The 22,162-nt window shown below is 37.7% G+C and overlaps 1 protein-coding gene across 3 annotated transcripts in view; it reads left to right on the top strand.

The window, feature by feature from the left end:
• The window catches only part of PDSS2 (decaprenyl diphosphate synthase subunit 2), a 258,700-nt gene that overhangs the window by 205,460 nt on the left and 31,078 nt on the right, over positions 1-22,162 (top strand). For 2 of the 3 annotated variants that reach the window (XM_007078753.3, XM_042986906.1), the window contains exons 5-6: positions 10,300-10,473; positions 11,683-11,814. In XM_007078753.3, coding sequence (XP_007078815.2) covers positions 10,300-10,473; positions 11,683-11,814 — 306 coding nt within the window. Of the gene's footprint in view, positions 1-10,299; positions 10,474-11,682; positions 11,815-13,212; positions 14,364-22,162 lie in introns of those variants that run through there. The other variant, XM_042986907.1, reaches the window with a different exon arrangement.

Genomic DNA, 22,162 nt, shown 5'->3' with positions numbered 1-22,162 from the left:
CCAAAATGGCATTAGTCTGTTCACATATCAGAGCAGTGAGTACCTGAACAAAATTAGGTCTTGTTAGTAAGAAGGGAGAGGGGAGTGGGTCCTGGGTGAGCAACATCTTGTCCACAGTAGGGAGCTATCTTGTTTCACTTTTTGAACAGCTCATCTTGTTCTTGCCTCTCAGTCTCCATTAGCTACCACTTTAGCTCATCTGCTCACCTACAATAGAGCACTTCACCCTTTAATGGATCTTCAGTTATTACTCCTCCTTTGTAAACTGCTTCTGAAGCAACCCATCTAAATTGCACATATAATCATATCATTTCCCGCTAAAAACAGTTTTCTAGCACCTAAATGATAAGATCCAAACCTCTAGGTCTCTTACCTTCCTGACTAGTCTCCTCCTTCTTCACCTACCTCTCCCACTGTATGCTTCAACAATATGGAACTAATATTGATGCCCCAAAGTCATCCTCTACCTAATTCCAGTTTATTATTCAGAACCTAACTCAACTCTTAACTATCCCCCCATTGAAGCCTTCTTTAATCTTTCTTAACAGAAGGGTTCGCTCCCTTCTCTCTACTATAAGCATAGCTCCCTTTGCACATACTCAACTACTTTCCGTTTACTGTGTTTCTCCCCTGCTGAACTTCTAATGGTCGAGAAGTAATGCCTGACTAATGTTCAAATCCACAGTGCTTGGCATGTAGTAAGCACACAGAAAAATCAGGTAACTGCATTTACTGCGCATTTGCATGGGACGCCAAACACCAGCATAGGCTGTGCATTTGAGAGCAGGCCACATTTCCCCTTGGTGCCATCCAGTCTGTCCATCTTGAAGAATTATTCAGTATTCCCTACTGCCCCTACTGTACAACCCATCTGAAGACTATCTGCTGCCCTCTAGCTGTTCAGAGCTTCCCCCTTCCCAAGGATGCCACCTGCTGAAGGATTTGTGCTGTAAAATAGTCTTCCCTCCTCCATCCCTTTTCAGCTTGGTCAGCCCCATATATCTCAGCAACAAGTGACTAGAGGGGAGGGCAGGAAGGGACTACCTGACTCTAAACCAAAGAATTCTCAATTTTTAAATTCCCTAGTAACCCTTCTCTCTAATTTCTAAATAAAGTTTTAGTAGCTTTTTATTCTGTAGAAGTATTCTTTAAAAAATAGGATTCAGTTATACACATGTATCAGATCTTACTAGTTTCTCTCCCATGATTTACATAGATATAAAGCTTCCAAGATACCTACTTTACTCTTTCCCATGTGATTGGATTTTAAATCTGAGCAGATTATTTCATCCTGTTAGATGAGTCTGTTAAAATATTATATATAGGGGCGCCTGGGTGGCTCAGTCGGTTAAGCGGCCGACTTCGGCTCAGGTCATGATCTCACAGTCCGTGAGTTCGAGCCCCGCGTCGGGCTCTGTGCTGACAGCTCAGAGCCTGGAGCCTGTTTCAGATTCTGTGTCTCCCTCTCTCTGACCCTGCCCCCGTTCATGCTCTGTCTCTCTCTGTCTCAAAAATAAATAAATGTTTAAAAAAAATAAATAAGTAAAATAAAATAAAATATTATATATATTTTTTCCTCTCTAGGGATTCCGGAAAAAATACTTGTGATGCCTACTGTTTCTAATCTCATTACTCATCCTATGCTCTAGACTCTTGGATTTCTCCAATGGGTATTATTACAAGACTTAATTTATAGGTTGAAAATACTTTTTTGATACATAGATAAAACATGTCATTCATTCTTAAATACAGCCTACTTTTCCAACTATAAAAGATTTTGCGTGTATTTCTTTTATGTATTAAGCAAAATAGAATCCTCTCGCTGTATGTCTGAGACCCATCTCTGCCTAGTCTCTGACTAGTGTCTGATTTGGGTCAAAATACAGTCTTCAAACCTCCTTACCTTTTAAATGGGAATAATAATAGGGTTTTTCAGAGCTAACAGTGAATGTGAAAATGCCATCACTTAGCTAGTTCCCAGGAAATAACTAGATTTCATTCTCTCCCTGCTTCATTCTTATCTCTAAATTTAGAGGGTCTTTACTAAAAATTTCCTGAGCTTATTTTATTTATTTATTTATTTTTTTAAATAAGGCTGGTAAACTGTTTTGTCTCTTGTTTAACTTCTCGAGATAGCTGAAAACAGCAACTCAAAGCAAACATTTAAAATAGTGAGATGTGGCATTAGAGGGATCTGGTCTTTCACTAAACCCAAATTTATGCTGCATTTATAAAGATAGTGGCTCAGAGTATTTATCAGAAGTAGGAAGCATGAAAAATAGGACATTTGCATTCTTTCTTTAAAGTGCTTTTATCTCGACAGATAGCCAGTGTCTGAATCTCCCCAACTCTCCTTTTCTGATAATGTGAAAGGTGGGAGTTTAACTTGGCAAGTTCTAGTTGGGGCTTTGTCATTTTCCTGCGTCAGTTAATGTGCTTTTGTTCTGTGGCCACGGACCAGACCTTTAATCCCAACCAGCCACTTTATAAATACACTTTGGTCTCCTGTGAATATTTATGTACCAATGTATTACTTTCATCAGGAAAGCAACTCAAAGTACTCCCCCAGACAATTCAGTTAGCAGAACAGCATATTATCTCTGAGCAAAACCACCAGCGCCACTATCTCAGGCAAACATCTTCTTGCAGGCTTCAGTTTTGTGTACGTGTGTTACTGAACCTGCCTTGCTTGAGCAAAAAGGTCATGTGACAGTGAATAAGAGACCTGCATTTTTTAAATTATTGTACTTTTGTCTGACAGTCATTCGATAGGCATGTCGGCATATATTACCTTTATGGAAAAAAAGGAAATCCCATCAATAGTAAATATTCATTCACTGTATCTTCCTTTTATAGATAATAAATCTTCAGTAAAAACTGCACATATGTAAGTTGATGCTATAAGAATATCTAAATCTCATTTACTCTGACTACATTCATTCATTTCACACCAATTCTATATCTCTGATGTGTGAAGATGCTGATTTGAAAGTGGTTATCAAACCAGTTTCTTCGTATTTTATAGTTGTACATTTATTTTTCCTTTGTAATAAAGCATGCTCTCTTAATATATACGTGGCAAGCTGATGGAAATGAATGGAGGGATTTGTTTCATTTGTAACCAAGTTCACAATATATAATAATTTAATGTTCATGGAATTAATATCCTGATTAACTTAGAAACAGATTAACTTATGCCCTTATTAACTTTGGTAGTAGATTTCTAGGGACTATAAATTAATTGTTTTCTTGGTTTTCTGAATTTTCTAATTTTTTTTCAGTGATCAGGTATCACTTGCATAATTTAAAATGTAGAAATAATAATAAAATGTCTTAATCACAATAAGGAAAATATAATGAGCCAAACTGAATCTTTTATTGGAAATCCTGCAAAAATTATTCTGAAATAGAATTACATTGGTTTGTCTATATGTTTATATCCATATATAGATATATTTATCCATGCCATCCCTGGACTGTGAGCTTTTTGAGGACAGACTTTTTTTTTTTAATTTCTTTTTTTTTAGTTTATTTTTTGAGAGAGAGAGTAGGGGAAGGGCAAAGAAAAAGGAAGAGAGAGAATCCCAACTAGGCTCCATACTGTCAGCACAGAGCCCCATGAGGGGCTCGAACCCACAAACCACAAGACCATGACCTAAGCTGAAATCAGGAGTCAGATGCACAACCAACTGAGCCACCCAGGCACCCCTCATAAGTTTTTTTTTAATAACAATATAAGTATGAGAGCAAGAAATGTAAAATATTACTCATTCATTATTTTCATTTTTAAGAACTTTATTGAGCTGTATTTTACATATCATAAAATCAACCCATGTCTAGCCTAAAATTCAGTGATTTTTTAGAAACTGTATCAAGTTGTGCAACCATTACCATGAATCAGTTTTAGAACATTTTCACACATACCCTCATAAAGTCCCTCATACCCATTTACAGCTCCCACCCCCAGCCAAGGCAACCACTAATCCACGTTTCATGTAAGTGGAGTCGTACGGTGTGTGGCCGTTTGTGCCTGTCTTCTGTCGCTTAGCTTCATGTTTCTGAGGTTCATCTACTACATAGCATCTGTCAGTAGTTGCTTCTCTTTTGTTGCTGAACAGCATTCTTATATGAATATATCTCTCATTTGCTTTTAAAAATTTTTTAGGGGCACCTGGTGGCTCAGTCAGTTGAGCATCTGACTCTTGATTTCAGCTCAGGTCATGATCCCAGGGTCATGGGATCGAACCCCATGGCAGACGCCATGTTGAGCGTGGAGCCTGAGTAAGACTCTGACTCTCTCTCTCTCTCTCTCTCTCTCTCTCTCTCTCTCTCTCTCTCCGTCTGCCCCTCTTCCCCACTCACACACTCGCTCTCTCTCTCTAAAATAAATAAATAAATAAGTAAATAAATAAATATAACAATTTTTTAAAGAACATATAAATGATAAATGCAACAGACAAACATGATTCTATTCATTTAGTGAACATTTTTTGGAGATTAAATATGGCCTAAGTGATTAAAAATATACAGATGCCTAAGACAGGGTCCAACCTAATCAATAAAAGACAATAAGCATACAATTCAGAAAGAACAAGTGCTATATTGTAATATAAGTAAAGTAACATTAGTCTAAAGAGAAAAGTATCTGTGGGAGTATTTGGCAATGTTTCTCATAAGTGACGTTTGAATGGGATATGTTCAATTTAATAGGCAGGGGATAGGAGGAGATGATATTCTTTTTGAAGGGAATAATATTTTTAAATTCACACAAGTGTGAAAGTGTATATTTTGTTCAAGAAACAGCAGATTGTTCTGTGTTGCTGGAATGCAGGCCTCAAGGGGATATTTTGGGTAGGAGATGGGGCTAGAAGTATTGCTTGGTACCAAAAAGGACCTTGCCTTAAATGTTATGCTGAAGTTCATCTTGATTCTGTGAGCGGTAGTAAGGCATTCAAGGAGAATTATTTCAATTCCTTATTATTTCCAAATAGGACAGAGGAAGGTGGAAATGAAAGATACCAAAAGAAAGATAAAGATTCAGCAAATATTTTTATTGCACACCTAATGTACTACATTGAATGCTGATGATTCAGCAGAGGACAAGAGAAAAGAAAGACCTTACTTTCATGTAGCCAACATCCTAGTGAAAGGGGTAGGCAGTTAAACCATTAAACCAACACCTATGTGAAGAGTTTAGTAGTATCAAGGAAAAAATATTTAAAGCAGAGTAAGGAGATAGGAAATGATGGGGTGGGAGGTAGACTATTAAAGATGAGTTGAAACTTGAGCAGAGACCCCAAAGTAATGAGGAACTGAGCCCTGCAAACATCTGGGGAGATTGCTTGACTGAAAATAGTAAGTTCAGCGGCCTCAGAAGAGCAGGCCTGCAGTGTTAGAGAAACAGCACAAAGGTCAATGTAACCTGCCTGACTTAAGTTGTAAAAGGATCACCCTCGCAGCTGGGTGAACAATAGATTGCAAACTTGTGTGTATTTCATTTCTCATGTGCATGGGCTTATATGTAGAATTAATTCCTGGATGTAGGATTTCTGGGTCACAGGGCAAATACATTTGTAATTTTCATGGATAAATTGTGAAATTTCCATCCAGTCTCCACTTCCACTAGCCATGCTCAAGATGCCTGTTTCTTCACAGCCTCACCAATACTTAGTAAAGCTTTGTAGAGGTGGGAATTTTCTTTAATATAATAGTCAGAAGACCCAAAATCAAGATGTTGGTAAGGTTACTTTCCTTGGGGAAGCTCTAGGAGACATCCATTTCATTGTCTTTTCTAATTTCTGCCTTCATTCCTCAGCTCTTGACCCCAGCCTCCCTATTCCAGTTCGGGAGCTTAACATCTTTGAACCCCTCTCTCCTTCTGTCATCATATCTCCTGTCTGACCCCAGACCCTGCTGCTTTTCTCTTAGAAAGGTCCTTGTGATTACCTTATGCCCACCCGGTTAATCTGGGATAATCCCTCCATCTCAACATCCTGAATTCAGTCACATCTGCAGAATCCCTTTTGCCATGTTAAGGTAACATTTGAGAAGAGGGGGTGTGGGGGACACAGACATTATTAGCCTACCACAGGGTGATTTGCCAGTTGTCTGTGATAGAAAATGCAAATACTGGGGTTCCTGGGTGGTTCAGTCGGTTGGGCGTCTGACTTCGGCTCAGGTCGTGATCTCAAGGTTTGTGAGTTTGAGCCCCACGTCAAGCTCTGTGCTGACAGCTCAGAGCCTGGATCCTGCTTCGGATTCTGTGTCTCCCCCTCTCTCTGCCCCTCCCCTGCTCATGCTCTGTCTCTCTGTATTTCTCCATAATGAATAAACGTTAAAAAAAAATTTTTTTTTAAAGAAAATGCAAATACTTTGGGGCCCCTGGGTGGCTCAGTCGGTTAAGCATATGACTCTTGGTTTTAGCTCAGGTCATGATCTCCCGATTTGTGAGGTCTAGCCCTAAGTTGGGCTCTGTGCTGACAGCACAGATCCTGCTTGGTATTCATTCTCTCTCTCTCTCTCTCTCTCTCTCTCTCTCTCTCTCTCTCTTTCTCTCTTTCTCTGTCCCTCCCCACACACATGTGTTCTCTCTGTCTCAAAATAAATGAACTTTAAAAAAATTGTTTTCATCTTTTAAAAAAAAGGAAATGCAAATACCTTTCCTCATTGTCCTTTGTCTTCTAACATTGCTTACGGTTTTGTGGTTGTTTTGCTTTTGCTTTTGCCATTTGGAGTTTATCCTGATAAATGGTGTAAATGCATGGGGCACCTGGGTGGCTCAGTTGGTTAATCGGCCGACTTCAGCTCAGGTCACGATCTCGCGGTCCGTGGGTTCGAGCCCCGTGTCGGGCTCTGTGCTGACAGCTCAGAGCCTGGAGCCTGTTTCAGATTCTGTGTCCCCCTCTCTCTGACCCTCCCCCGTTCATGCTCTGTCTCTCTCTGTCTCAAAAATAAATAAACGTTAAAAAAAATAAAAATAAAAAAAAATGGTGTAAATGCAGATATGTCTATTGTTTGTTTGTTTTTTTCCAGATAGCTATTTGGTTGTAGCAGCACCATTTACTGAAAAGTCCAACTTTTCCTACAAGTTAGTAAATTTTTGTATATAGTTTGATTTCTGGACTTTCTTTTTGGTCCAGTTGTCTCTCTGTCTAAAAAGTACACATTCTTTTAAATTACTAAGGCTTTATAGTATAATACATGATACCTTTATAGTTATAATATCTGGTAGGGCTGGACATCTATCGGTGTCCCCATCTACCCCCCCACCCTCCCCCAACCATACACATGGCTATTCTTGTTCATGGTTTTCCTGCCTACTTTTATTATGTTTGTTCCATGTGAACTTTAGAGTCAGCTTCCCTGGTTTCAGGAGGAAAGAAAGGTCTTTTTAGTTTAATTGGAGTAAACTTTATGAGGTTGGACTGTACCGTCTTTAAATATGATATGTTTTTATATTCTTTAAGGTAACTTGTGTTCCTTCACTAGTATTTTAGCAATTCATTCGTATCAGTTTTTCACATTTCTGAGTTTATTCCCAGCTCTTTAATCTTTCTTTTCATTAGATATAATGGAAGAAAAGATCCTATTTATAATACTTTCTGATTACTTTTTATGCATGAAAGTTATGGTTAATACATTTATCCTATTAACTATAAGTTTTGTGTGTATATATACGTATGTGTGTGTGTGTGTGTGTGTGTGTGTATATATATGCTGCTACTTTATTGAATTAACTTCTTGTTTATAGTAGTTTGTAGTTGAGTCTCCTAGTTTTTCCCAGTATACAATTACATTGTCTTCAAACAGCGATAGTTAAAAGCTTCCTTTCTAATATTTATCCATCTCTTCTTTTCTTGCCTCTTCCTTTACACTGTTAAATAACAGTGGTGTGCATCTCTCTTATTCCTGACTTTATTAGGAAAGACTCATGTTCCTTCATAAAGTATTTGCAGTCTTTGGGGCTGACACACATACACACACATACACACACATCATATTAAAGAAATATACATCTGTTCCTCTTTTATTTAGGTTTTTTTTCCCATCAAGAATAGGAGTTGAATTTTGTCAAATGCTCATTTAGTTTGTATGGAGAGATAATATGGTTTCTATCTTCAGTTTATTAATATGGTATGTTAACTTTGCACATTTAAAAATACATTCTCAAATTTCCAAAGTTAAATATGTTATGATTCATACCTAATGTTTTATAATGCACTTTATTCACTGTTTCTCCCTTGGATGGCCTTTTTTATTATTACACAATGTTATGTTGCACATTTGTAACTCTTGCCACAAGTGGAACTTTCTCTTTGTTTAAAGGCACAATAAATAAAATAAAGCTGACAATTTGATCTGACCAGTGGGTGGAAGGTTCCCTTCTGGATCTGAGCTGACCTTTTCATGATCCCGTTTTCTTATTATTTTTTATATTTATCCTCAAATAATGATGGAAAGAGAAGGATTATGGTATGGGTGGCAGGAAGTAAAGTGTTTTAGTTAATCCTTCTGGATGGGTTCTAGTTAGTTTGAAGTTTCAAAGAAATACCATAAATGAACATTGTTTTATATACTTGGTTCATCATTTTTGTCCTCAGAGAGCCCACTGCCTAGAGCAGCTTCATCCAGTAGGGCAGCCACTAGCTCCTTGTACCTGCTGAGTACTTGAGACGTGGCTAGTGATGTGTTGTAAGTGTAAAATACACCCTGGTTTTGAAAATTTAGCATAAAAAATATAAAATATCTCAATAATTTTAAAACATTTTTTTAAAGTGTTTATTTTTGAGAGAGACAGGGTGTGAGCAGGGGAGGGGCAGAGAGAGAGGGAGACACAGAATCTGAAGCAAGCTCCAATCTCTGAGCTGTCAGCACAGAGTCTGACACAGGGCTTGAACCCACAGACCGTTAGATCATGACCTAAGCCAAAGTCAGACACTTAACCAACTGAGCCACACAGGTGCCGCTATAATATCTCAATAATTTTATATGTTGAAATAATATTTTGGATATATTAGGATAGATAAAATGTCAGTAAGATTAATTTCACCTATTTCTTTTCACTTTTTAATGTAACTACTAGCAAATTTTATTTTATTTTACCCTTTTTAAAAGTTTATTTATTTATTTTGAGAAAGAGAGTGTGTGCATATGCACACACTTGCAAGTGGGGTATGGAGAGAGAGAGAGAGAGAGAGAGAGAGAGAGAGAGAGAGAGAGAAAGGGGGGGGGGGTTGGAGGGAGGGAGGATCCCAAGCAGGCTCCACACCCAGCACAGAGCCTGATGCAGGGCCAATCCCACAAACCATGAGATCATGACTTGAGCTGAAATCAAGAGCTGGACACCCAAAATGAGCCACCTAGGCTCCCCACTACTAGCTAATCTTAAATTACATATGCAGCTTACATTATATTTTTAATGGACATCACTGGTCTAGAGATAGTAGGTATGTGTGAACTTATAAATACTACAATGGTTTTCATAATTTAAAAAGATGCAAGTAAATAAACTACACTTATATATACTCCCTTTTCTCCTTGTTTCTCCTTATAGGAATAAACTTGGATGATAATACAATCTAATCATACTCCGTTACAATGGGTTACCTCCTCTGTGATTTTTTTTATTGAACTGTTTCTTTTTTTAAAATTTTTTTTTTCAACGTTTTTTATTTATTTTTGGGACAGAGAGAGACAGAGCATGAACGGGGGAGGGGCAGAGAGAGAGGGAGACACAGAATCGGAAGCAGGCTCCAGGCTCGGAGCCGTCAGCCCAGAGCCTGACGCGGGGCTCGAACTCACAGACCGCGAGATCGTGACCTGGCTGAAGTCGGACGCTTAACCGACTGCGCCACCCAGGCGCCCCTATTGAACTGTTTCTAAGAGAATGCAGTTTCTTCATTATGCCCTTGACATTTCCACATAAGTTAAAGGTAATAGGCATCTTGTGTTTTGGCATACCAGCACTCAAGAGCTCACGTGAATATAGAAGGGAGTTAGTTTGGAGGTCCAAGTTTCTAACTTTTCTTTATCCTACATAAATTGTAATAGAAGTTTCCAAGTTCAAAATAAAATTTGCTTCTGCATTTCTTTCATCTTTCCCGCCATTACCCCAAAACAACAGTTCCCACCCCTTAGTTCTCTGTAGGTAGAGCCAAGGTTCTGCATCTTTTAGTTCTGTCTTGTGGCAATAGCCTGAGTGTTTTGAGGACTTCATTTCTTAACTCTTATATTCTTCAAAAACCAAAACAATTACTCCTAAAACATTTTTTAAAATCCTGGCTTTGTCGCATTTTTTAGGAAAATCATATCACAGAAGATATTGGAATATCAACTTGGAAGGAACAGACTTTTCTCTCCCATGGTGCCTTATTAGCAAAGAGCTGCCAGGCTGCAATGGAATTAGCAAAGCATGATGCTGACGTTCAGGATATGGCATTTCAGTATGGGAAGCACATGGCCATGAGTCATAAGGTATTTGCACATTTTTTCTTTTTCCAGTGCTTAAATAGCTAAAATGATACATAAGAAACCTCCTGCCATTTAATAAGCTGCTTTTATATCTCAAAAAAAAAAAAAAAAGTTTATTGTGTGTTTAAAATCTGTCAGTCATAGATGGTGATTGTTATGTAATATAAACAGTGTGAGTGGTGAGTACTGTGTAATTTTGATAGAAAGCTACAGCTTACTTAAACCATATTTGTGATGTTTGTCTTTTCTTACCACCTGAAAGGGTTCTTGAGAGAACTCTTACAAATTATTAAATAACCTGTAATGTTGCCCTTTACAGAATGGGAGATCATTTGCGTTTTTGTTACAGTTCCCTTAAAGTTCCCTTATGTAAAACAAATTGTGGAAATTTAATGAAATTTAAAAATATACTGAGTAAAATCGAAAGCCTTAATTCTAATACTTGGTCCTTTTGAATGGGCATACTGAAATATAAAAAGTCTTGAGGTTAGCTGTTATATTGTTGCCTCTGTACATATGTAACTTAAAGATTCCATTTAATATATATTTCTTAGATGTTACTTAAATAGCTCATAAGAGAGGAGAAAATAGATATATACGTTATATATATACATACATGTGTATATATATGTATGTAATATCTCCAGATGAGTTTTTATATATTTTATTAAATCTTAAATTTTATTAAGCAATTATGTTCATTAAAACTTTATTTAAATTCTTGTTTTTTGGGGCGCCTGGGTGGCTCAGTCAGTTAAGCGTCCGACTTCAGCTCAGGTCACGATCTCGCGGTCCGTGAGTTCGAGCCCCGCGTCGAGCTCTGGGCTGATGGCTCAGAGCCTGGAGCCTGCTTCCGATTCTGTGTCTCCCTCTCTCTCTGCCCCTCCCCCATTCATGCTCTGTCTCTCTCAGTCTCAAAAATAAATAAAAACGTTAAAAAAAATTTTTTTAAAATTCTTGTTTTTAATTTCAAGAGTAGAAGCAAAGTCTGCTGCCAAATAGAAAAGGAATATGTCAGGAAAAAATTATCTTAAAGAATTTTAAAGATTGCTGTTAATCATATGAACTGTACTTTTGCTTAGTAAAGTTCATCTAAAAGCTGTATTCCTTAAGCTTCATTTTCCCTGCATTAACTGGTGCTTTCTGAAAGGACTAAAACATAGTAGTGTGTATGCATCTTACTGATTTAACTCTTTTGACTACTCCTCCTAGATAAATTCTGACCTCCAGCCTTTTATTAAGGAAAAGACCAGTGACTCCATAACTTTTAATCTCAACTCAGCTCCTGTGGTCTTACATCAGGAGTTTCTTGGAAGAGACTTGTGGATTAAGCAGATCAGAGAGGTAAAATGAAATTATTCCTATTTTGGGCATCAGTAGAGTAGTATTTAGTTGATTTTAGAATATAATTCATATTTCATGATGATCTAAGATTATAGAACAGCCATATAAGAGCATTTTCATATAACAGGTAAAATTCTTTATAATCCACATTTTTAAAAGGCAAATGTTAGTTAAAACTTAGAGATTGAACTGCTGTTATTATCTGAATTCTTAGAATACTGCAACACAAAACTAGTGCCTGTGGTGGATGCTAATTAACTCAGATAATTTTTTTTTTCTAAAGGCTTTCAAAAATTGGGCTATGGTAATAGCACCACCCTTTAACTGACGGCAATTTCCCATCTGCAGACTCTAGCACAAGCTGCAGAATTCCAGAAGCTCCGTCTGTCAGCTCATTGGGTTATTTTAAAACAAACTTGGACCCTGAATACTCAAATTCTGAGGTATTACCAAAGGAAAAAAAAAAAGCATGGTGAAGTGGGAGGGGTACAGAGGCTTAAATTGGGTGAATTTCTTACTTTTTTGCAGGAAAAAAGGTATAAAAGATGAAAGGGAACTTTTTTGCTTTTCTTTTAATCCAGAAACTCTGGAATGATAAATTCTTGCCCTTTTACCCAAAGCCTCATTGAATGTATTTAACTTTGTGGTTCTAATCGATTGGGTTAATGTGAGACAAGAGAAAGTAGGCAGAGCTGAGGGCAGGGACAGCTGCCGTACTTAAAGCAAAGAGAGCCTAAGTCATATCTGCATTTGGAATGGTAAGATTTTCCCTCTCTTAACCCTCTTCCCTCACTGGCTTTCAAAATGCCATCAGCCAGCTTCACATCCCTCATATTCACCTGATAGAAGATGAGAGGATTCCTTTCTGGGCAAGAAAATATAAAAATATGAAAGCAGAATTTTTATAAATTAGGAGAACAGAAGATACAAATGAGAAAATCTCCCAGAAAGTTGAACAGAAAGTCAATAGAAGATAGAAAAGATGAGAAAATTTTGAGAATCAATTCAACAGATCCTATATACTCTTAGGAGTCCCAAAGAGAGAAAACTGAAAATGGAGTTAAGAAAATTAACAGCAACAAAAACTTGTAAAGAGAGGCGCCTGGGTGGCTTAGTCGGTTAGGCGTTCAACTCTTGGTTTTGGCTCAGGTCATGGTCTCACAGTTCGTGGGTTGAAACCCTGTGTCGGGCTCTGCGCTGGCAGTGCAGCCTGCTTGGGATTCTTTCTCTCTCCCTGTCTCTCTCTCTAAAAATAAATAAACTTTAAAAAATGTAAAGAAAAGAAAAATCCTGAGAATTGAAGGACCTAAATTTCCAAGTTGAAATGGGGCTCTAAATAATCACATCATTATCACATCTTAAAACAATGGGGATAAAAAGAGATCCTAATACTTCCAGGAAGAGAAAGAAAAACCTACATACAAAGGATCGAGACTCAGAAAGGCCTCTCAGTAGTGGCATTGAAAGCTTCAGGACAATGGACTAACATCTTCAACATTTAAAGAGAAAATTGTTGCCAACTTAGACTTTTGTGACTGTCACATTATCAAGTGTGATGTTAAATAAAGACAATTTAAAACGGAAACACAAGGTCTCAAAAAACTGACTTCCCAAGCATCTTTTCTCAAGGGATGTATTTCAGGTGCTGTGTTTTATTAAGACAAGTAACCAAGAGAGAGAAAGACATGGAATCTAGGAACTAGGGGATCAGACATAGGCATGAGGCAGTGGGAATTCCAGGGATAGCATGAAAGGAAGCATAATAAACAATAATAATGCCAACAATAAGAACACTTACGATGTGTCAAGCACTCTTCTAATGAGGAAACTGAGGCACAGAGAAATTAGCTTGTGCAGAATCACACAGCTAGCAAGCAGTAGATCCAGGATTTAAACCCAGGCAGCCTGACTCCAGGGCCCACATCCTTAAGTTATAAGTAACATGCTACACTCTCTCATCCAAGCAAGTCCTAGGCTGATGGCTATATATCCAGTCCAGATTGGGACAAGAGGACAGAGATCTCCAGGAGAAATTTCTTTAAGGAAATCAGTGGAACTAATATACTTGACAATATTGAGAATTTAAAGACAAATTAATGATAGATGCATAGAAAACTAAGTGTTCCAGTTACTGTTGCTGCATAACAAATTACCCCCAAAACTTAGCTGCTTAAAATAACCATGTGATTATGTTCATGTTTATTAAACATTTTGTGAGTCAGGAATTTGGACAGAGCACAGAGATGACTGCTCCATGACATGTGGGGCCTCAACTGAAATGACCCAGATGCTGGAGATGACTCAGCAGTGCTGGGCACTGGAATCATCTAGAGACTCAACTCATGCTAGGCTGCTAGACTGGGATGTCAGACCATATTACTGACCAACCAGAGTGCATACACGTGGTTCCTCCATTTAGCTTGGCTTCCTTGCAACATGGCAGCCTGAGAATAGTCAGAGCTCTTACTTGCCAGTTCAGAGCTCCAAACACAAGTGTTCCAGCAAACAAGGCAGAGATTGCATCTTCTTTTATGACCAGCCTCAGAAGTCACGCACAGTCATTTCCATAGTCTCTTAAAAATTTTATATAGTTTGTTATAGTAATTCCACTTCTAATAATCTATCCTCAAAAAATATCAGATGTGAACAAAGAATTACATATTAGAATATGCACTAAAATTCTAATTCTAAAAGGAAAAAAGTGAAAGTTGATTCATTTAAAAATAGTAAAAAGAATTAAATGAAGTATAGTACAATGAATATCCTACAACTATTCAATATTGTATTACTGGGGTGTATTTGTGTGTTTTTTGACAGCTGAACCAAAAATATATATACAGATGGTGTTAGTAGCTCTAATTGGGTTACATTAGAATACATTGCAGATTTACATTTTGGTTGAAAAGATCCAGCTAAATATGTTGAATGGAAGCTACCAACTCTCCCTGGGCTATTTACATATATTCATATATATATATATATATATATATATATGTAGCAGAGATCTGAATTTTAAAGAAGCTTCACAGAAGAGGGACATATTTAACTTTTAGTTTCTTTGCAAGCATACAAAGTCGTAAATGTAGACACCATGAGAATCCAGGATTTCCTAAACAGCTGGTGAAATACTTCCAAATCATTATCTCCAACTTGACTTTACATTTTCAAAGGGATATCCTTTCCAAATAGCCAGTGCCTTAGCCAGTAACTCAAATAAATAAAATATATCTTGTCCAGAGGTCAGTAAATCCTGCCAGGATGATGGCTGTGAGCAGGTGACATCCTGTCCTTCAGCCTAGGTTCCCTGTGATGCTATCTAGATCTTTATCCTTCAAGAAAGACTGGCAGTCTATTGCCCATCTCAAGGACCTGCCAGGCTGCTGTGGTTTGCTCCAAGTGACTTCAGACCCTTCTCCATGTTCGAGTTATGTACAGGATCACTGGTGAAGAGATTAATTCATCTGAAACAAATAAGAAATAAGAAGTTAGTTTTTGTCATGCAAGGGGATACATTCCTCAGATTAAAGACTCCTTGGTTGAGTTTATTTTAATCTTCTAAATTATAATATTCATGTTTATATAAAGCTCTATAAGATAACAATCTTATTCTGTGAATGCCTCCTACACAGAGTTAGGGGACAAAATTAGCATAATACTCAAGAGAGACATTCTATCCTAAATCTCAAGGAGGTTGCTTATTAATCCTGAAATTAGTTCTAGTACTCTCTTCACAGTTTTTCATGATTATTTGCCTCCACTGCATTTTTTGTGATCCTTTCCTTCCCAGGTTTTTTTGTTTTTTTAATTTTTTTAACCTTTATTCATTTTTGAGAGACAGAGTGTGAGTCGGGGAGGGGCAGAGAAAGAGGGAGACACAGAATCTGAAGCAGGCTCCAGGCTCCAAAGCAGGGCTCAAACTCACTGATGGCGAGATCATGACCTGAGCCGAAGCCGAACACTTTACCAACTAAGCCACCCAGGGGCCCCTCCTCCCCAAGTTTTGAATTTTATTTCAAGATCCCTAAGGATAACAGTGAATTCATCTGCCATAGTGAATTACTTGAAATAGTCATCCAGTTAGTATTTGTCAAAAAGTATGTGTGGTATGGTCTTCACAGAGTTAGGCTATTTGATGGCAGCCCTGTATTGTTAAATAGAAAAAGTCAAGTTGGTATAGCAGAAATGGCCCATAGGTGAAGGTTTTGGAAGACCTGGATTCTAATTTGGACTCTGCTAGCATCTGTATAAACTTAATCACATTCTTTCATGTCCTTATTATTATTTAATGTCAAAGGATGCTGTTGAACTAGATCATTCCTGAGGTCCCTTTCAGCTCTCAAATAAATCTAAGAAATAGGTCTCTTAGGCAAGAGGTGCATTATAAGAAAAATATTAATCTCTATTAGAAGCTTAATACTAGTTTTGACACTGAAAAATAGAAAAGTCTTGCTCCCAATGATGGAAGTCACCTATGATTTCTTAATATCACATGTAAAATTACTTCCCTGCTGTACTCAGACAGGTTTGTGTCCCATCTGCCCTTTTGATTTCCTGCTTGGGGAGAGTGAGAATTAATGACTAGACAGAGAAGTGAAGAAGAGATCACATACCCCTTAGTGCCCATTCAATATCATTGTAAAGCCAGGAAGAAGAAACTTCTGGAATTTTTTGTATCAGGCCCTGCTACCTCCTCTTCAACTCCCAAAGTCTTAAGATTAGGTAGCTGTCATCCATCACACCCATAGGCAGACAGGTACACACACACACACACACACACACACACACACACACACACACCACGCACACATACCCTTTTATAAGAGGCGGTTATGAGCACCAGGCCAGATCTGAAACGGCTGAAAAATATTTGTTGAGCAGTGTTTCCATACTAAATTCTACCTTAATTTTAAATTTAAATTTATAGCTGCTGAAAAATAATGATCAGGTAAAAATACTGAGTGAATGGGTGATTCACCCTAGGGAGGTGAAGTCATTACTCAGTTATCATTTTGATCCCTAATAAAAGAAAGTAGAACCCTTCAGAGAACAACAGAGCTCTGACTCTCTGGGGGAGTCCAGAGGCCATTGCAGGTCAGCAAGCTTTATTTTTAATGATCTTTCTAGTTTTCTGCTGCCATTATAAGACACTGAAGAGATAGGAATTATGATTATATTTTCCTGGCTATTTCTGAAAGTACTGAAATGTCACTTAGGCTTGTGACATTCTGACACTGTCATAACCAGCCATAAACTATTTAAGTGAACTACATTTTACCAATGCTAAGCTATAACTCACTTATCTGTAGGTATCCTACTATTACTACTTATTCAAAACGTGAAGCAAAAATTGCTAGTCAAGGCTGGTGTACATGAACATAACACATGTATATTCTTAAACAAAAGAGACAATGCACATTCAGAGACTCTTCCTTAATACTACCTGATATTCTCTAATTGCTTAACTTACTTTGAGTTGTTTCAAAAGGAATAATATTGACATCCTCTACTGCAGAGGGTGTACAATGTAGGCATTTGAAAGGACTGTATATGAGACCACAAAGACTCTGAAATGGCTCTAGATATCTCCTGAATTACAATATGTCTTAAGTTTTTCTGTTAGACTTCAGGAAAAACAAAGGGCTTGACTACAGGAGATACATCAGTATGTTGCCTAAAGGTCTATTGCCTTATAAAGAGGAGATAAGAAAAAACATACAAATAGTTTGTGTAATGATGGGAATAGTGTAGTATCGTCATTTAGAGAGCACAGAGGAAAGTCAAGAAAGGATTTGTAAAATAAGTGATCTCTGAGAGGGTCTTTGAAGAAGAAGATCTTAACAGCAAAGGTGGGAATGAGAGGCTTTCTAGGCAACAGAAGCCATAAAAAAGAGATGTAGATGGGCAAGTGCATTATATTCAAAGAAATAAAAGTATTATAGTTTGGCTTAAATGGGAAAAATATAAGATACTAAGAGATAGGCAAAGAATTGCTCCAAAATAGTACACAATGCCTATATTTAAAGGCTTTGGTTCAAACAAAAACATATACGTGAATATTCAGATTAGCAATGTTTACGATAACCAAGAAGTGGAAACAGCCTAGGTCCATCAAATGATGAATGGATAAACAAAATGGGGTATGTCCATACAATGGCATATTATCTAGCGGTAAAAAGGCATGAAGTATTATGTGCTACAACATGACAAAAATGTTCTGAAACTAGATAGAGGTGATGGGTGTACGACATTCTGAATGTGCTAAAGTGCCCCTGAATTATATATACTCTTTAAAATAGTTAAAATGATGCAATTTTTGTTATATGAATTTTACTTCAATTGAAAAAAAAAAAAAAGACTGTGGATGTTTGCTTGCAGAAAATGAACTTGATTCAGGTCATGGAGCAGACATTGACAGTTTTTGAACCACATGGTACCAAGGTTTGAAATGTGTTTTAGGGAGGTATGTCTGGCTATATCATAACAGAATGAAAGGAGCAAGGAAATACTAGAGAGAAAGAGATGAGTTAGGAAGTTTTGGGGAACCTGTTGATCCACGCAGGGGAGAAATCCCAGTCAGAGCATTGGCAACAAGAATGGGAAGGTAAGGAGGTTAGGTGTAAAACTCACTTCAGAGAGGAACTCCTGGCTGGCTCAGTCAGGAGAGCATGCATCTCTTGATCTTAGGGTTGTGAGTTCAAGCCCCATGTTGGGTATAGAGATTACTTAAAGTAAATTTTTTTTTTTTAAAAAACTCATTTCAGAGGCATCTGGGTGGCTCAGTCAGTTAAGCGTCCAACTTCAGCTCAGGTCATGATCTCACAGTTCATGAGTTCAATCCCTGCGCCAGGCTCTGTGCTAACAGCCCAGAGCCTGGAGCCTGCATCGGATTCTGTGTCTCCCTCACTCTCTGCCCCTCCCCGACTCTCTCTCTCTGTCTGTCTCTCTCTCTTTCTCTCTGTCTCTCTCAAAAATAAACATTAATTTTTTTAACTCATTTCAGAGAGAAAATGTATAGGGCCTGAAGACTAATATGATAGAAGCTGGCAGGTGTGTAGTGGGGAGGGGCAGTCAGAGGCCAAAATCATGATTTTGAACTTGGATTAGAGGAAGAATATTAATTGTGCCTATTAATATTAATAGGCAAGTTAAGTGAAAAAAGTGGTATAAATTTGGTTTTTGACATCATGAGCTTGAGGTGCGCCATCAAGATTGGTGACCATCATCTTGGAACCTGGCCACTGGAGGAAACAACTCAGTTCCATTTTCAGCCTTTTTTATTTACTCATGGCCTTTCTGCAATCTGGGTAGATTTTGTGTGTGTGTGCAATTTTAAATTTCATGTCTCTTCCAGATTCCAAGGGAGCACAGCAAGAAAAAAAGATTGACAAGACTTCTGAATAAAGAGAAATTTGTTATGTAGATAATACAAGCCCCTCCTCTTTTTTTTAATTGGACACCATAGCCTTCTACGCACCTATCTGTTGCTTCTTCTTTTCCCAGTTAACCAAAGGAAGAGAATACAAGAAATCTCATCCGGGACATTCACATTTCTCTCCAAAGTTTAGCTTTCCTAGGTGAAAGAGATGGTAACATCAGGTACCTGAGAAATCTAGTTCTAAATGGTATTGATTTCCTTACAGATGCCTTTGTGCTATCTTATTAATAGACAAGAATGATCAAAATAACAAAGAGGCCTGCCCTGTTTCTTTCTTTGTAACTGGAAAGTTGGGTTGATACAAGCCCTGCTTCTCCTACCAAACCAAAAATCAACTGCTTCAACTTTGGGGCTAGCAGATCTAATAGATTTCTGATTTATAAGCTTTCTAAATCCTCATACAGTCTACCCATACCGTTGCAGGATGACAATGGGGGTCCTACCCTTCCTCTCTTCCTCTGTTCCCCAATAAGCCTTTTCACGTATATACTAAACTCTACCTCTTTGTACCAATACAGATGTACAGAGAGTTTATTTTCAATAAAACCTGTCTTCTCTAAAGGAACTAAATGATATTCTTGCCAGTGCCAAGGCAAGAGACCTTTAAAATGTCATTTTTTTTCACAGCCACCAATGTAATCTTTTATTCACACAAGGATTATTAATGGGTGATGGCTTAAACCAATTGGATGGATGGTTAGAAGGGAACTGAATATTCACATGGATTCAAAGTACCCCACAGATTACTCATTAAATACAAAGGGAAGCAGTGAACAAACTTAGTTTCACCAATAATGACACAAACTGTATCATTATTGTATGACTCCTGATATAATAGAGAAGTATACAGCATCATTTATGTAGTTGTGTTGCCAAAAAAAATTTTTTTTTATTTTAATCTAATCATGAGGAAACAATCAGACAAATCCAGGATAAGGGACATTCTCCAGGGCAACTGACCTGGACTCTTAAAAAATGTCACTATTATGAAAGAAAAGGTGTGGTATGGGGACACCTGTAGATTAGAAGAGACTTAAAATCCATGACATCCGAAGAGAATGCATGATTTTTAATTTGATCTTGGAACAAACCGTTCTAAACAACACTATTGGTTGAACTGGAAACCTTTGAATATGGACTTCTTAACCACTTTAAGAAACGTTAAACTTGTTGGATGTAATAACGGTTTGTTGGTTTTGTAGGAGAACATTATTGCTGCCGAAGTATTCAGGGATGAGACAGGATGTCTATACCTTACTCTCAAATAATCAGCAAATGATTGTCCAAAGAGAAAGCAAAGAGGACAAAATGTTAGCAATTGGTTAATGTAGTGGAGAGCAGATGGGTGTTCATGATGTTTTTTACACTAAAAAGTTTGAGGAGAAAAAAAAAAAGTTTGAGGAGGAAGGTAGTTTTCCTTGAAGTTTTAAAAAGAGAATTTCTTTAAAAACGACTGTTGTTCCCAAATATAGCTGCTAGCATTCAGGAAGAATAACATGATAAGTAGAGATGATCAGTCTCTAACAATTTCTGGACTCCCTGCTGTGGAATATTAGTTTTCTACTTTTAGAAAAAGGTTTCTCCATATCCAGCTTTCAAGTCCAGATAACAGTAGTTGAAAATTGGAAACAGTTCATTTATGTCATCCAATCCTTCTTTGTTACCTGACTTATAAGAAAGCCATTTGTTTCTTAAAGTAAAAGACCACATTGTACATCCATTACTTACCAACAGGGGATCTATCTGCCTTTGGTCTGCAGAGACTGGTATATAAACCTTTGGAATTAATCCCTCTGTGCATCCTCTCGCTCAGAATACTGGCTTTTTTTTTTTTTTTTTTTTGCTTTTGTACAGAATATTGTTTTACAGTGCTCACTATAGCTGTCTGAGGAGGCCTCTGGTGTCATGAGCACTGGCACACTATCTTGTCTGTTTTCACTTTTTTTTTTTTAAGATAAAACAAGGTTCAAACCACACATTCTCTGTGAACTGCTAAAGACTGGGAAAAATTACTTTCTTTTCTCATGACCTGGATTGACAAGAAGCACACCTACAGGAGGCAAAAAGATGAGTGAATCCCTTTTAAAGACCGTAGTAATGAAGCCCTCAGAGAATTGCCGTGTATGGTAGAATTTACAGTGGCTTCTGGAGATGAACAGTGTGGCAGGAAGAGGTTCAGGACTGCTGGCTGTTGAAATACAGTCTGGAATTTATTTTATATCAGCCTATTTTGGGCCCCAGTGAGAAAGTTATTTTAATAATATCTTGCTCTGCTACAAATATACATGATAAGTGGCAGATGTCAGAAAAAGAGGGGAAAGTTCTAGCACTCCATTCTCCTTGAGACTTAAGGAGTTTTTATAGTTGTTCTTTTTTAGCCTTTGAAGTAAACACGAATGCATACAGGAGCATAAATTGAAAAGGACGTTAGACATGGTCCAAACCAGTGATCTTCAAATGAGTCAGAAACTCAGGACCAGAGTACTGAGGATGTGCATTTTTAACAAACTAGTCAGGTGATTCCAACAGCCAGTGCAGTGTTTGTGAGAGCCCAACATTTGGGAACATGTGGTCCAGTCCAGTACTTATTTTACAAATAAGAAAAGGAAGACCCAAAATTTTTAAATTTCAAAATTATTAGACCTATTCATGTATCGTGTGCTAAAAACCATATTTTCTGACACCCAGTACACACCTCTTCCCAGGAGGTCACAGTGCTTTTTGGAGTGGTCACCGTTAAGATACTAGGGCACTTGCAGGGCATCTGGGTGGCTCAGCTGGCTAAGTGTCTGACTTCAGCTAAGGTTATGATCTCACAGTCCCATGAATTCAAGCCCCGTGTCAGCTTCTGTGCTGACAGCTCAGAACCTGGAACCTGCTTCGGATTCTGTATCTCCCTCTCTCTCTGTCTCT

The sequence above is a fragment of the Panthera tigris genome, chromosome B2, assembly GCF_018350195.1.
Source record: "Panthera tigris isolate Pti1 chromosome B2, P.tigris_Pti1_mat1.1, whole genome shotgun sequence".
In the NCBI taxonomy this organism is placed as follows: Eukaryota; Metazoa; Chordata; class Mammalia; order Carnivora; family Felidae; genus Panthera; species Panthera tigris.
The sequence above is the reverse complement of the archived record's forward strand: the minus strand, read 5'-3'. Positions and strand labels throughout refer to the sequence as shown.